Raw genomic sequence first — 17,773 nt, 5'->3', positions numbered from 1 at the left:
AAAAGTAAAACCGCCAAGTTATAAACCTCTCAAAGGCAAGGTTTATAATGGAAATGCCAACAGACCCTTAACTATAGTGGAGCTGTTAGGTGCCAACACATAAATAATTTTAGTTTTTGTGGTCACTTACGATAAATTAGATACAGTGCAAGTGGAAACAGTAGGGTTCTGATTCAGTAAACAGTAACGGCGAAGACTGCATGTTTGGATTTTTAGACAAGTATAGCATAGATTTGATGCTGGCTCTGAAATGGAGTCTGTAAGGGACGTTTGGACTTTTTAACGTAGTAAGCAAGCCATATTCTGAATTCTTGAGGGCTTGTAAAATACAAACTCCTTAACAAGCTTTGCTGCCTACTGTTTCAATCTTCTAAGAATTCTTTGACCCAGTTACCAAAAAAATGCTCCATTCAAGATCGGTATAATTGTCTACTAAGGAAAACAACATACTAATAAGTGTACATAGCTACATTTAGTGTTAAGAATTGCTAAGCATGCTAATAGAGTGGGAAAAAAAGTGCCAATGACCAAACAGTAACAGATCAATCACCACCTTCTTTATTAGGTGTGCCAGTTGCTGCACCACTAATAGAAATGCCTTAGAATTACAGAATGGTTTGGGTTGGAAGGGACCTTAAAGATGACCTAGTTCCAACCCCCCTGCTATGGGCAGGGACACCTTCCACTAGACCAGGTTGCTCAAAGCCGCCTGGCCTTGAACACTTCAGGGATGGGGCATCCACAGCTTCTCTAGGCAACCTGTTCCAGTGCTCACCACTTTCTCCGTGAAGAATTTTTTCCTGATACCCAACCTAAATCTACCCTCTTTCAATTTAAACCTGTTACTCCTTGTCCTATCACTACAGGCCCTTGTAAAAAGTCCCCCCCAGCTTCCTTGTAGCCCCTTCAGGTACTGGAAGGCTGCAATAAGGTCTCCCCGGAGCCTTCTCTTCTCCAGGCTGAACAAACCCAACTCTCTCAGCCTGTCCCCATAGCAGAGGTGCTTCTGCCCACGGAGCATCTTTGTGGCCTCCTCTGGACTCGCTCCAACAGGTCCATGTCCTGTCCCCCATGTTGGGGGCCCCAGAGCTGGACACAGCACTCCAGGTGGGGTCTCACAAGGGCAGAGTAGAGGCAGAGACCCCCCTCCCTCGACCTGCTGGCCATGCTGCTTGTGATGAAGCCCAGGATACCGTTGGCTTTCTGGGCTGCCAGCACACACTGCTGGCTCATGTCCAGCTTTTCATCCACCAGTACCCCCAAGTCCTTCTCCTCAGGGCTGCTCTCAATCAATTTTCCACCCAGCCTGTGCTTGTCCTCGGGAGTGCCCCAACCCAGGTGCAGGACCTTGCACTTGGCCTTGTTGAACTCCATGAGGCTGTCACAGGCCCACCGCTCCATCCTGTCCAGGTCCCTCTGGATGGCATCCCTTCCATCCAGTGTGTTGACCGGACCACACAGCTTGGTGTCATCATCAAACTTGCTGAGGGTGCACTCGATCCCACTGGGCATGTTGCCAGCATGTTGGTTTCCTATACCTCATATAGTGAGTTTGCTCTAGCACAGGAAAGATGCATTTAGGTGATCAGGTATGTTCATTTTGGCCCTGGAAGGCATTTATTGCATTGTTTCACAGCAGTCAAGCCCCACACCTTAGCATGAGGATGGTACTAGTGCTCTCTGCAGGAACTTCCATCTTAGACAGGGTGGGAGCTCTCAGAAGAAGCCATGATTCAGGCCGAGGCTGCTAAGAGGATGGTCTATCATGGGAAACTCTCCTGCTTGCCAAATTCTCATCAGCTTCTCATTTAGCACTTCTGGTACAAAACTTTCCCACTGCCTGAACATCACCCCCAACTCCCCACTAATATAAATTCTAACATAACTATCTGCAATATACACTCCTAGTTTACTCTAACTAGAGCTCTATTACGACAGTGTTTCACATGCTGGTAATGCTACTGAATATTCCTTTCTCCAATTGTCCTCCAACTTTTAAAAGAGAGCGCAAACCTGTATTCTTCTAGTATACTTGATATAAAATGCATTATTCAAGACACTAAGAATTTAGCTGCTCCCCAATACTGGTTTTGGACTACTAATAATTGTAGCAATCTGGGAAATAGTTTAATTGGAAAAATGTTGGACATAGAAATCAACCAAGTTTGAAGAGCTAACTATGTACAGTCACATGCCTGTGCAGATTATCTACAGGTTACTTTTATATTGATTTTTGAAAAGTCATGATTTTAAGCAAAACCAAGATATCTAACACAAATGAAACACAAGAAGTATGCTCCTCAGGCAGAGCTAAAAGTCAACATGACTTTCTATCTATTCCCACTGGCAAATATAGTAAGAGCCACGAGCCACACATTCCCACCATACGTTCTCAGAAAGCAAAGGAAACAGATTGAAAACAAAATGACACCAAAAAGGTGTTGCTTCTGAGTGCGTATCGTTAAACTATATAGTTTCTGAGTAACTAGGATCTTACACAGTTTGCAGCAACTCATATCAAATAAAGCAAATGGATAATAATTACATGTCAGATTAGTATTGTTGCCAATGACCTACACATTAAAAAAACCCATTAGCTAACCAACAGTTAAACAACATAAAGGGATACTATGAAATCATTATGTGGATTTATTTATAATACATAAAGGTTTTTATAAAGTGTTACACAGTGTTTCACACGTTCCCCCTCCTATATTTTACTACAGACAAATTTAACATTCTTCCACATTACAGAATAATTAAAATACAACTGGTTACAGAACCAGGAACAGAAACCGAAGGGTCAGCATTATGGTGACATTTCCACGCATTACTCTGTTCCTGTCAAGCCACCCTTCAACTCTTCTTACAAAAAGAACCTTAGACAGGTTAAAGCTGTCTAAGGTCTAGGAAATCCAAGTGCTGTGTACCAGCAAAACTACAGGAATGAAAACGATAACTAAGTTTTAAGGGTTAAAACAGTAGGTCAAATACAGTGCAGTAAGTAATTTTGTTTTCACTTCAGGTCCAATGTTGTGCTTGGCATGAAGAGAACTCTAGTTAAAAACTCTTTCTTCAGCTCTGAAATCCATGACTCTTCTGTCTTCTGCATTTCAGTAGACTGACCCAGTGAGCCAACAAGACGAAATACCATTGGACAAACTGAAAGGTTTGCACAGTTTGTAAGCTCACAGCTGAATTCTAAATGATTATCAACAGAAAAAGGCAATACTGTTTCCCTTATGCATTTCTTTAATCGTATGAGTCATGGCGTCTGTGGTTGGAGGTGGAAGAATTAGGAAATCTTGACAATTCTGTGTGCTTTCTGTGGATTAACCAGAAGTCCTGCTAAGGACAAAAACTCAAGCGACTGAATTGTCTCACAACTAGAAATACTTCAGCAAGCACAATAAACGCGGGGTAATTTCCAGGTATTAAAGCACAGAGGAAACGCTGCAACATTCTCCCCTTTTTTTATTAGCACAATTTAAGAGACTTGTCAAAACATAAAGATGCCCTCCACAACAAGAGAATTTAGACTGACTTAGAATGTCTCTGGATCGTCAGATAATATCGTCATGCGTAAATCCCATCCCTGCTCCACTCATCACCATGACTTTAAAATATTTTGCCTGTGACCATCATGGGTGAGTGATCCCTCCCTGTCCTTGCCTTGACACATGAGCCTTTCCTTGTATTTTCTCCTCCCCATCCCACGATGGGAGGAGCGAGTGAGCGGCCACATGGTGCTTAGTTGCTGGCTGGGCCTAAATCACACTAGTGATTAATGGGCCTACAAAGGAATCTTCTTCAACACAGAGTAATTTGCATGAATGTGTCCTAAGACTTTTGCTCAGGTACTTAGGATGTTCATGTTTCTTCTCATGTGTCTAGTGTAAGATCTGCAGCTCTCCCATGCTGAATAAGAGACAAAATAAAACGTTCAATTCAAAGTCTTCAGTGGCTCAGTGTATTTAATGTCAGGTTTCTCTGGACTTTTTTTTTTAAATTAAAAAAAAAAAAAACAAACCAAAACCAAAAACAGGAATTGCACCCACAGACTGAAAAAGTCTGTTTAAGGCAACACTGAATTGCAAGTACAAGTGCTTTGCATTAAGGTTCAGAGTAAGTTGCATTTTCTCCCAGTGGCACCTCCAGTGGTTTTAGCTGGTGGGCACTGTCCCCATGCTGAAGACCACTATGCAGGCAAAGTCTGCTCCCAGTTCTACTCTGTGCTGCACCTTCCAGTTCGTACTTCCTGCTCTGGTGTGTGTAGTGCTGGGCTCGGTGCCGAAACGTGTGACATCCACATTTAGCACAGTGCAGAATTAGGGCTCAGAAGGTGTCAGGGGTCCTGACTCGGGTCTGTTGTTCATCATCCCCACTGTCCCAAACACGCTATGAGTCATGTTAAGTTTCTGGACTAAATGAAAAATACACACTTTGAACAACATGCTCTGATTAAAGAGCAAAAAGAGAGAAAAAGAAACCTATGAACATTTAAAACCAAAACAAACTTTGTAGAAGTCACCACTGCATTCCAGAAACATTTCCAAACACCACCTGCAACTCCTTAAATTTAAAAGTTCTCTAGAAGAAGCAATCAAAATTAAAAAAATTAAATTAATTTGGTTTTTTATTCTCTAAGACTTAGGACATGCTGAAATTTGAAGATCTTTCTTCCTCTGTGTATCTCAGAACACTTGACAGGATGAACCAGATACTGGCATTAAAGTAACCACAAGCAAACAGAGCAGCTATTAGGAATGTGGTAACAGCTCCCATATAGCCGCGGATATTAGAACCAGTTTTACTGAGAAAAGGAATGTTGGCTCTAATTCTGCAGTTATCCATTACTCTTTTTCAAAGAGTGCCACAGGGATTTTTAACTTCCATCTGGACAGTTTTCCTTTAACTGTTTTTGAACACCATGTGTGAGAACACAACAGAATCGTAGACATTAGAGATGGAAAAGACCTATTAGATCATGCAGCCATCCTCCTGCCAGTTAACAATTTCAGAATAGTTCCTAGCACTATGCCCAGTACAGTTTAAAGCATGTCAAGATATTTGGCTTCAGCCATCTCCTTTGGAAAATTATTTCACACTGTATGAAGAATGTTGTTAGGAAGTTTTTCCTAGTAGACACAGCATGCATTTTTCTTTCCTTAATAATTCCCAGTCTATTATCCCTGGTTATATCCCATTGGCCCAGCCTAAATAACTCATCTTTACACCTTCAAATAAATGTAGACAGATATGTTTCCCGACACACTGGTCACTAGTTGGCCAGACTACACACAATTTTATAGCCAAATTATACATTATACTTTAATAAAATCAGTCATTCCACCCTTTTAGTCAGTGTAGGAACAATTGTCTCCACCCCAGTGAACATTTTTAGATGATACTCTCAACAAATCTGTTTATTCTTCCTGTCTTCTGCTACCTTTTGCATTCTCCATAAAATAAAACAGAAAGCATAATGGACTCACAGAAGAAAAATATCCTCTCAAACTAAGCACATCAGTAAATGTACTATCTAACCCTTCTGCAACAGCAACTACTGCCAACATCACGATTTCTGCACAGGGTTTATACTTCCTCTCTTCCCAGTGTCAAAATACGCGTTTTGCCAATATGTTACATTTTTAAGATCTTCATACCTTTTCATCTTCTCTTCCACAAAATAGGTCTATTAATCTAGCTTTATTTTGACAAACATAAGCATTGTTAAATAGTTTAAAAGATAAGTTATTAGGAATTAGAAGCTTTTTAAGCATCCCAGATTTCAAAGTATTTCTTTGTCCTTTCAGCTTCCTGAAATCAGTTGATCTGATCCTTCCCTTTTTGGTATTGGTCACTTCCTGCATTACTTTTACCTCATTTAAATTTCAGAATAACTCAATAATATTTTTCATACTGCTTTTAACATTAAGGTCGTACATTGTAATTTCTACTATCGTGCCTAGATCGCAGACTTTGCACAAAATTAATAGGATGCATGTAGCAAAAACGCAGAGAGATTAAGAAACGTGTCAGGAAAGAAAAGATTAGGCAAGACATGGAGTAACTAAGGAATAGCAGAAGGGAGGTGAAAATGCCGTGGTCGGTACAAAGAGCACAGAGAATATTGCAGCCATTCTGAGTATACGCATTCAGGGTTTAAAAACAAAGCATGGAGGCATAAATCCAGAAATAAGAATGGAACAAATACTGCTATGCCTTTCTTTCCATCATTTAATGGTTAGCTGGAGCTTATGGAAGTAACACTCTATGATAAAACAGTTTGAAATGATAGCTGGATTAGAAACTTCAACCTTTCTAAGTACCTGCAGCCCACAGTTCCTACCACAGAAAGTTTTATTCTACTGTTTATTACCATTTTAGCATGACTACAGTTGTCTATATCACAACTCATAAATAATTAGCCATCTTACTCTTTTATTAATGACTATCTTGGCTAAAGTAGACAGTGAGGGGAAAGATGTACCTGTTTTATTATCAGATCTAAAGAATCATAAAATACATAAAGAATACTTACAAAGTAATTGAAAACAGCTTAACTGCACCTCCAAAAACAGAAAAGCAAATCAAGCTGTCACATCTTTTTGTAAAGTTCCAGAAGAAAGCAATACAACACATTTTAAGCAAAGAGGAGCTGATATGATTTCAACAGTCAGTCGAAGGGAAAAAAGTTGAAAAGGTAGTATCTGAACACTAACAGTGCTTACGATGAAGAAAGCATCACACCAGAAATAAAAAACCCAAACACTTCATCCACTGTACTTTAGACAATGCATATTTTGTATACTGAATTAAAAAGAGAAATGTTACAGCAGCACCAGTGAAAATGCTAGCAAAGTTTGCTCTGGTTGCAAGGTGAGAATCTGTAGTGTACTTTCAGTGAAATCAGTGGGAGGACAAACTTGACACAATTCTTAAAAGCTAAATTTAGATCCCTTACCAGCCAGCAATGTCTTCGGTGCCAACAGAAGTCAGTTTTAAATATGCATCTCTGATAATGTGTGCTTTAAAGCCTTTTATACATACAAAGATGCAGAATCCTATCTTTGCAAAAAGGTAAACTTACTCCTCTAGGTTTAAAAAAATTAAACATTAAATAAACAGGGATTTTGAATATGTTTTCTCATTTGTCATATGCTCACAAATAGCTCACAAATCAGGGCAGCATGGGAACTGTGACACAACTTTCTCATGTGGACCTGCAAGAGATCCTAATCCCAGGGTAAAGCGATTGCTTCCTCTAGAAAGCATTAGCAACATAATCTGCATGCAACTACTGGGATGAGAAGTATTTTCCAAAGTCAGCTAATACAAAATAACACCATAGTAACTTGGTGCATCAACTTCCACTTAATGGGTCCTGACTGTAAGCTGCAAGTAAATGCTGTAGGCCAATCATACGAAGAAGACGGCACTACTGCTTTGGCACACAGGCCCATCATGGGAAAGAATCTTGCAGGGGTAAGGCTGCAAACAAGCCACTAAAATACGGCACTCATGCTAGGCCTTAAGATACTTCATTTGCAATGCCAAGACAGGACTAAAATCACCCCTATTTCTCCATAAGGTTTATAGACAAAGCAGTGTTCAAAATATTTAGTTTGTGAAATAACTTGTTCACAGTGCAGATGAACATTACCATCCATCAGCCGACACCCAGATACCTAAATACACAAGTGGAATTGTCTGCCAATAACAGCTAGTAAACAGACAGGTCTAAAGATGACCGTTGATGCATGCTGCTTTCTCTTCCTCCTCAGCGTGTCTCACAGATGCCCTCCCTCATACTCCTGCCAAGTTTGTTGCATTGCACAGCAACAGAATAATGCCTGCCAATTTCTAGAGAGCTGAGCATACTTCTCCGTTTAGAGTTTTGTCTAAAGGCCAACAACGCAGTCAGGATCTACAAAAATACCCCAAAGTCATGATGTGTTAGGTCTTGAAAGATGAAAAGAACAAAGCATAGCATTAAAGATTTTTCTAACATACTTAACTCCTCCACATTTCTTGTAACTGCCCACTTGAAACATGGTTTGGACAAAACACTCCTTGGCATTCACAAACATATTCCGTACTAGAAAGCTAAGTATCAATTCTTTATCCCTCCTTCAGAATATCACTCAATCTGTAACTGACACTAAACACTAAATAATGTGTATTCAGATGAATCACTAACACCAAAAAAGCCATGTATATTCAGACTAGCCAGCTGTATGTTAGCATATTAACCCAGTCTTGGCATTACCATTTTCTCAAGGAATAAAACACCTAAGCCAGCCAGGGTTGTTTTGGAATCAAACTTTCTTTGTAGTTACAGCATAGTCAGCCTTAATGAAAAAACAAATCACAGACATTTCTACAAGGTAAATAATTCCTTCAGGTAAACAACACATATGGGGGAAAGGGATTGAAGACAACTACACAAACATGTCAGCATTGCCCAACTGATAAGCAGAAGGACATGCTGTGTTTACAAAAGGATCCGATGGATATATATACCACCCACAACATACTTTTTTCTGTGGTTTTTATTCCCAGTCTGACAAGGTATCTATCTTTATATAAAAAGGGACTAATATTTTGTGTAGGAAGCAAGAATCTTGTCTTCCCCACTATATTATTCAATATGGACTACCTGGGTCTTCCTACTTTCTGTTTACATTAGAATTTGGATGAAAGTTTTGGCTTCCATTGTGTAGCCAAATCCTGTTTTAGTTTTCAGTCAAAAATTAAAAAGATGGTTAGTTTTTGCACTTCATCGGCACTCATCTTCATGATCTGAAATTCGGGCTATGCTCTTTCTAGCTAGTGCATCATACCTTTGACAAGCTCTGTGAAGCCAAATTCTCTCTTACCCTTAGCATTTTTATTCTCTCTCAGGTATAATTCTCTGAATTACCTCTTTAAAGACAGGGAAACAAAGAATTCTCATGATGCCACTTACATTAATTTTTAGAGTAGATTGTAAAAAAAAATCAATGTTTTCCCACACAAAATGGGTTTTTCTCACCTTCCAATTCCAGGAGTTTTATAGAATAATTCAATGATAGTAACAATCTGCTATGGTTTTGTTTTCAAAACCTTAATTTTATGCTTCTGATCTCCTCTGTCCACAAAATGAAAGACTGCCCTGCTGTATGTTATTTCTTACAGGAGATGAAATACTCAAGAGATCTATAGTTAGCAACTTTGAGAACAGACAAATATCACCCACATTCTTCAGCTGTCACAAAACCAGAGGAAAACGCTGCTTTTTCTTGACAATGAAATCCTTTCTTCCCCCCTTCATTCTCTTTTTTAACCAATGAAAAAGCAGTAGAACTACTTAATGGTAATCAGTCTTTCTGTTAGAAAGAAATGGATGAGGAGTGAAGAGATGTGAATACCTGCATAAAAATACAACTTTCTAGAAGAAGTTAAATTATAAAGACCACTGTACCATATTACATGAAAGCTCAGTTTCCCTGGGTCTAACACAAAAGCATATTCCTAAATCCTAAAAATATTCCTAAAATAACATAAATTTCTTTAATGCAATAGAACAAAAAATATAATACTGTACATATAACAAAGAAAAGCAACATGTACTAACAAGGGTACAAACAGGTGGCTGAGATTGAAAAGAGACATGTTCAGTATGAGGTAAACTGCTAATGAAGACTTACCTCCAGAAACCGGGGCATCCATGAAAACAGCTCCCATTTTTTCAACTGCTTTGGCTAATTCTTTTGAAACTGTAGGGTCTATAGTACTGGAATCTATTAGCAATGAGCCTTTCTTCACTTTTCTAAAATAAAGATTAATTGTTATTATTAAGTATTTCTTGTACAAGACATCTGCAACTATTGCCATGGCCCTTTCTCTTCCTCAGCATGATAAATACACAGACACTTTTTGGTACACTAATAAACACAAAGTTTTAAACTCTGTTGAGCAAGATCTGCTCAGTATGTATACTCCTGAGTATGCATACTGCACAGTTCCGAATGCCTCAAAACACAATAAAGCCTGAAAACAAAAAAAAGATGATCCTCCTAAACACTATTATAAAAAAATTAGACAACAAGGAGCTAAGAAAACCTGCCATCATGCAAGCTTGAGCTGTAGATCATACACAGATCATCTCTTTCATTCTAAGCAACTGAACTAAATGTTAACACAGCCTAAAATTTCATATATAACAATAGTTCTCTTTCTATACATAGACAAAATCTTAAGTTCTTATCAGAACAGCCTGACTGCATTTTTAATCATTGCTAAAATTTATTCTACATTAACATTGTAACTAACATCACAGAAGCCTACTGCAGATTTAAAGAGAAGCATGGAGAAAAATGTTAAGTTTTCCCACTAACAGCTAGTAAATTTAGGCAGAAGAATTGTATCCCCAACTGTAGAACCCAAAAAGTTTTATATGTATTTTAAAAAAATGCAATTAAGGTAAATTTTTTAACATCCTCAACAATGAAAAAAAGGTTATATTTTTACCCCTCTTTCCATTCAATTGCATCATGATTTAATGTCCACTGGATCAAACACCAAGAAATCACACAACACAATTTTTCACTCATAGAAAGGTGTGTAATTTAAAGCCACACACGACAGATGAAGAGCCTTGTTGCACCTTGCATGCTGTTGGCAGTACAGTGAATTTCACTGACTGGAATTACTAGATTGCTGGAAATAGTCTCTGAATATATACATGCAGTTGTGAACCACACTGGAGCTCCAGACTTAAATCGTGCCACATACACAGAACTTGTCCTTTTTCACAGAAGGGTGAGCTGCTTGAACACATGCAAACGAAAACCAGCACAGCAGATACAGTACTGCATCATCTCCCCTTCTGTTCAACATAAGAAGCAGTGGCACAGGCTCCTTGGTAACACAGCGGGATGACTGAGTTAATCCGTCACTCCAGAGCATCAACGTTTTCTCCAGTAAAGCTTATAAAGCTTCAGAAAATGATCAAAGTCAAAAGAGTCATCACGAACGAGGTCACTCAGAGTGACAGTTAACCACTCCTGTCAAATTACCCTTCCTTCTCTTGAATATGGGGACTGAGAAACTGCAGCAGCACAGGACTCCTTTCCACATCCTCTGTTCCCCGAAGTATTTTCCACATGTGGGTACTCAAAAGATTAACGGGCTGTCTTATATCAGTAAGTACTGCCAATCGGTCTTCAACGCATTGCCACCCTGGATACAATCCTCCCCCTGCTGTTTGCCCAGCTTTGCGGGACTTATCCAATTACCCTTCTTCCCTGAAGGGTCTAAGCCATGGATACTTAGATCTGATCAGTCCTACCTTGTGAGGAATTAAAACTACAAACAGTGAGGGAAGGAAGCAACTATTATTTCCTATAGTGCAAGAAGAATGGAAATCCCTCTCCTCTATTTAATTTTCTAATCACTGCTCCTGAATATTGCCTACAATCAATACCTAAAAATGGTATCATTGGTTTTAGACAATCTACTGTGCTGCCTTCAGTGTCTTTCTTCCTCTACATTATTAACACGGATAACAGTAAGATGCTACATGTTCCTTAGAGGTACCGAGTAGCCTTAGGCAGCCTGCCAGGAGCAGTACACACGTGGCCAGAACAGCCTCTAAATACTATTTATTTTTTAATTTGGGAAGTAAAAAAAAACTCTTTAGCATTAGAATTCTGCAAAATATGGATTTTAGGCTCGGTGGAAATCCCTCTGCAAATGTTAAAAAACACTGTTTCTCATTAAATAAACTCTTTATATATTTTCTTGTGTAATAAACAGACAATAAGAGTAGAAATCAATGAAGCCTTGTCAGCTATTCTATGTTAATGCACTTTAATAGCATGAGACACAATGGCATCTTTTCAAAACATTTCATTTACAGGGTTTCAAGTTAAAGAAAAAAGTATTTGAGCAAATAATTGTTGCCAGCAAAGATCCCAGTTATACTTGTCTGTGGTACAATACATTACGGTAAAAGAAACATGCAACTGAGAAGGCAGATGATAGTTAAGTTGTCTCAAATCCACATGAATTATTATCCTACTGAAAATAAAATTAAGACTGTATGCAAAAGCCAATCAAAAGCAAGCACAGTTTAAAAGAACTCACGTAATTAGAAATACCACTACCAACAAAACCAAGGGGAACATCAAGTTAAGTGCCCTGAAGGCACAGCAAAAGTTACAGCAACGGCAATCATTTGACAATGTAACACAGCCATGGATAGGAGGGGAAATTCTCCAAATCACAAAAAATGCTTACTTTAGAATTCCATTTGCTCCTGTGTAAACTTCTATCGCATTGGGACTAGAAGGCAGCATGGTAATAATTCTGTCTGCTCTTTCTGCTACATCTGCTGGGGATTCCGTTACCTTTTAAAGAAAAAAAATTACATAAGCTTACATTTCCTGAAAAAGAAATGTCAAACACGTTTGCTGAGTTTCCTTTTAGTATGTGCAGGTCACCACTTACAACTAGGTAAAAAAATTAGAGCACAAGAAAAACTGCCCTCCTAATGGAACTGTTGATTAACTGGATCCAGTAACAGAAAAATTTCAAAAACTGAAAAGGATGTCCTATCATGGAAGTTCCTCCAGAACATCTGTCAGTGGGGCGCTTGCATGCCATCAACCCATTCATGAATCTTCAATTCACTATAAACCATGCATCTATACAAAATATCTCTACAATGTTTCTAAGGAGGGGCACCACAAAGGATCACAAAAAAAATCTCACTTATTTCCTTGTCTTATATACAGCCTTGGGAGACAGGAAAACTGAAAATAGCCAAAATACTTACTGCACCTCTGAGCCTCACCTTAAAAAAAAAATCAGATTAACCGATGTTTCTCACCATATTATGGTTGACATTTTTAAAAGGGAAAATTATCAACCCAAGCATTCCTCACCAAAAAGGTCTGATCAAGTTTCAAAAGATATTGCTAGGTATTGGTTGTTAAATAAAAATACCTAACCTGCAAGGAGTATTACCTTCCCCAGCTCATTTTCAGAAGTAGGCAGCATGGTATTTAAGATACATACATAAGAAGTGAACTACTGACAGATGAAGTAGTGGCTTTTACCCATAAGGCATCTGTCACTAAGGTTTTTGTCCAATACTAGTTTTAGATAATTATTTTAAAAATGCATTGTTAATGTATTCATATCTCAGGAAAAACAGCAACAAAAAAATAGAGCTTGTTCTTGTATCTTTAGCCCACGAGGATCAAACCTGATTTCACTCTTTCAGGCAGTTTTACTGAAAGGAATTAGGCCCCAAGCAGGAAGCAAGATGAGCAGAAAGTAGACTTTGTTTGTGGACAGGGCCTGTAGTATTTATTTTCCAGTTATTGTTGCTGAATGATGAAGAGTAACCTTAATATTACAATGATCTATTCTGCTAGATATACTACATGCCTTTGTTTTTAAACTTCAAGAAATGTCTTAAGCAAAATGTGGTATGTACTTCTTATTCAGTGTGAATAAATTAGAATTTCCATTTGACATGGCTTTAGGTTAAGAAAATTGCAAATGAACAAATAGATGACCTCATTTCACCATTCCTTATCTAGTTATAACTACGAGTATTTGTTATCATTCTTGTTAGTTTTGATATTAAAAGCCCTTATGTAAACAAACTCTTTTTACATACAATACATTTGTGTGTAAAGCATGTTATATACACATTTGTAAGAAATGCTGAATAACACCTTGAAGGACTTCTGGGTTACAGCATGAGAAACTTCTTGGTTTCTCTTTGACTTAAAAAATAAGTAAAAGAAGAGCAGACTGTATATATTCACTGAACCAAGTTCTCTCTCTCTCAAAAAAAAGAGTAACTGGCATAGATGAGACTTAGAAACAAGCAGGTTTTGTTTTGAAAGAGTAAGTCACTACTACACGAAACATCTGGTACACCGCACAGTTATGAAAGGAAACATACCCTAGTCTAAAGAACAAAGGTTAGGAAGAATAAATGAGGCAATTATAAGCAGAAAAGCTTCTATATCTGATTAGTTAATTTTATGACTTGTTTCCCTGGAGACTGGGGACCCTAGCTCTTCATGCACGGGTATGACAGCTTTGTTTTTAGTTCTCAGTATCCCTGGTTTGGTTCAGTCTCAATGTGTATTACTAGAGGAGAACAGAGGAAGTGTGTAATGGTAGCCTGAATTTATATATGTCTTCATATTTGAAACTATTATCTCCAGTATCCTTAGAGGTTTGTAAATTATCAGCTGAAGGCTGTGTGGCCATTTTCATCTTTCAACAAGAAGTCGATAAAACATACTGTTTTGGGCAAACAACTACATCAGCCTCACATGTCCACTTGGCTACATAGGTAGGATAAAGCTAGTGTTTGGTTACAGATTTAAACAATTCTTAGGCAACACAGATATATAGAAAATACAGTACAGTGCCTATCTATGCAGAAATTAATTTATTTCATTCGTGTCTTTCAAAATACTAATATGCCTTTTAAATGAAGAAAATGAGATTACAAATGTACACAGACTGGGACGGTACTTCCACAACCATACAAAAGAAAATAATTTTGCTACCTTGAAGTAAGTAGCAAAAAAAATGGGAATTAAAGTGGCAATTGTCATTCTTGGCTTTTTGGTACTGTTAACAAATACGATTAATAATCCCAGAGGAAACCTACCTGCCTGGTTCAACAAGCAGCATAGAAAAGGGGTTTTTTATTTGAGATTTCCTATCTCAGCATACAGTTGAACGACTTGAAAGCCATTAAGAAACACTAAGCATTTGAAACCATTACGAATATTCGTGTAACTTTAAAAAACATACCAAATACTAATTGCTACCATAGGCCATACTGGCTCAGAGTAGTCACCCACCACATTCCATACATGTTCTGATACTTGCCAGTTCAAGCACACTTTTGCAGTACGCAACTGGATAGGGGAGACTTTTCTTCATACTGGTCATTGGTTTATGCCCTTCAATACGCACATCTGCTTATACTTGTTCCAAAATGCTTCCCTGTTTTCTTTCTATTTACAGAAAGTCAGTTAATAATTCTACTTGCCTGAAATGCTATTCTTACTGAATACACTGCAGAAAGCTCCATTTTTATGTTGCTTTATGCATCAGATGACTTCAGTAACACTCTCAAACTTCCAAATTTGAGATTCAAAGATATGTAAACTGAAGCAAAGTAACTGTGTGACATATATGCACTCCACTGTGTGAGAAAGGAAGTGGTAACTACGAGGAAGGGGAAAGAGACAGTAGAGTGTGGAGGCTCACAGTTCAGTATTCTCCCTTGTTTGTAGCCTTTAAACTTTCTCCAAGTTTCACCCCAAGTGGTTCCATATGCTCCAGCTCAGCCAGTTTTCCCCTTACTATCCCACCATCAGCAGGCAAGTGGCTGCCTCCAGACATATACTACCTCCCAGTTCTTTACTTCAGAAACTAAAGAAAGTGGAGTCACAGAATATGATCAAACATCCCTCACCCTCCATATACCTTGGTAATAGCACTGACTTTAAACAATGGACATTTGACAACATTTACTGTTTCTTGGGGGGCATCTTTTCACCTCTGTAACACTCCTGATGGCTTTACCCTACCAGCCAGACGGAATAGAAAGCAGCCCTTGGAGCCCAATGTTCTTTCTACAGCAGTTTCTACAAGGCCCCCTGGACCCACAAGTTTCCAAGTTTTGAAAAAAACGTTGGGGTAGGATTTACACCTATAGATCAAGAAGAGGAAGTTATGTTCACGTATTTTCTTTAAGTGTGTTTTATTTGTATGTAAGCCTACCCGTGTATTCTCTTAGTGATTTACGACCTTAAAACATAGTTTTGACTTTATTTTTAAAAGTATTACAGTTCACCTTTACTATCACATGTTAAGTCTTGCAGTGGATGCCAAGGATTCTATTACTACGGCAATAAGCTACCCAAATGGGCAGCCACAGCAAAGAGATCCCACAGCAGACTATGAATTAAAAATACAGCCAATTGTTCAAAACAGACTTCCCTTCCATTTGCCCAGCCTATTACTCAAGACAGGTCTGGTTTATGCCTGAGGGTCTCAGCTGCTTTAACAAAATAAAAACAGTAGCTACGAAAACAACCTGAAAACCTGACTTTCCCACTTTAGGCCAAGATTCTGTAACTATTCAGGGGGAGCTGCAATTAATTATCAGCTTTATAATTTTACCTTTTGGGAATCTGGACATTACCTCATTATTTAAAACAGCTATAAATAGCTCCAACAGGTCAGACTTTCAAATTATACAATTCCTCTATCTAGATTTACCTAAAAATTCCTTGCCACTGCTGGAAAATTACCTCCTATCCTCTACAATGTCACATCAGATTATTATTTTTGCATTGCTTTCTCCTTATTTGAGTCTATTCTTCTGTTTCAGTGTTTTGTGCAACTATCCATTCAACCACAACTATCTAAACTACTGTAGCTTTCAAGTATTGTCAAAAACATTCAAATACATTTCAGACACTTAGAAAAGACAGTCCCGACTATCTGAGAGACTGAATGCTTTTCTGGGTATATTAATGGGCCAACAAAAGCAATAGCACTGACTGGAACGGAACCAAGATTTCACAGGGTATAAGGCAGGAAGGTAAACCTCCTTAATGTGACCAATTTCCTTCTCTCCTTTTTCCTTTTCATTCCTTCCTCTTCTCTCACCATAACCTTCCTCACCTCCAAGAGAATAAGCACTTAAATAATTAGATTTTTCCCCTGCCCCTGAGGACTGCACCTTGAAGCAGCAGGAAAGCTCATATGTCCCTATAACTCAGGAATTTTTAACTAGGGTCATTTAACCTGAAAAGGTCAAAGTAGGAACCAGATGAAAAGCAGCCCACTGGCCATCTAGACCTGGGGGAGGAGGAAGCAGGAGAGAGAAGGAGGTGAAAGAACAGGCCATCAACCTACTCTCATAAAAAGAGGGAAAAAACCCCAGGTAAAGTCACCCAACAAGGTAGCAATTCTGGCTAACAGCAAGAAAACTACTTATGGTAGAATCATGTCTTTGCTCCAAGCAAAACCTCCCAGATTCAGATTGTATTCACTATGCTGTGTTAGTTCGAACTGTGATCTTAACCAAAAAGAAAAAAACCAACAAAGATTATTTAAAAAACATTGCATGCAAGAACCATTCGATACATACACTTATTACTGGAATAAAGAAAGTTTATTACTGTACCTGAGCACCCAAGTCTTGAAATTCTTTGCACGCTTCTGGGAAGACATCATATGCAATAACTGGATATCCATGTTTTACCAAGTTTTTTGCCATTGGATTTCCCATGTTACCCAGCCCAATGAATCCAACTGGGGTTTTGGAAGCCATTGCCCTAGAACACACTGATTTCAAAACAATAAAAATTAGTATATTTGTATTTTAGAGTAATACGTAACAGTGATGTAACAAAAGACAGCATGTAATCTGTTTTCATTGATTTAAACAATTCTATGCTTAAAAATGGTGGAAATGTGAATCCTATTCTACATAATTTAAACCACAAATTATAGCTCACATTGAGCCAAAAATACCACCCCAGACTGATTTTTCTACATATCAAAGAAAATTATTTTAATTAGGAAAATGCGGGTGTTTGAACAAGTATAGGAATAATCAAACTTGAGCAATACCTCTGAAAGCTAAGGTCTGAGTTTCAGTCTGAGAGGAGGTCAAACACAGACTTAACATATGCAGCTTTGTCTTTGTTTTGTTATATGTCTAAAACCT

At 38.3% G+C, this 17,773-nt stretch overlaps 1 protein-coding gene across 1 annotated transcript in view; it reads right to left on the bottom strand.

The window, feature by feature from the left end:
- Positions 1-17,383, bottom strand: part of HIBADH (3-hydroxyisobutyrate dehydrogenase) — a 76,809-nt gene extending 59,426 nt beyond the window's left edge. Inside the window, exons 1-3 of the mRNA XM_010149722.1 lie at positions 17,228-17,383; positions 12,286-12,395; positions 9,693-9,814 (exon numbers count right to left, since the gene is read on the bottom strand). Coding sequence (XP_010148024.1) covers positions 9,693-9,814; positions 12,286-12,395; positions 17,228-17,374 — 379 coding nt within the window. The 5' untranslated portion in view covers positions 17,375-17,383. The remainder of the gene's footprint in view (positions 1-9,692; positions 9,815-12,285; positions 12,396-17,227) is intronic.
- Between the last annotated feature and the right edge of the window lie 390 nt (positions 17,384-17,773).

Source organism: Eurypyga helias, unplaced genomic scaffold (assembly GCF_000690775.1).
Source record: "Eurypyga helias isolate BGI_N326 unplaced genomic scaffold, ASM69077v1 scaffold10394, whole genome shotgun sequence".
NCBI lineage: Eukaryota > Metazoa > Chordata > Aves > Eurypygiformes > Eurypygidae > Eurypyga > Eurypyga helias.
The sequence above is the reverse complement of the archived record's forward strand: the minus strand, read 5'-3'. Positions and strand labels throughout refer to the sequence as shown.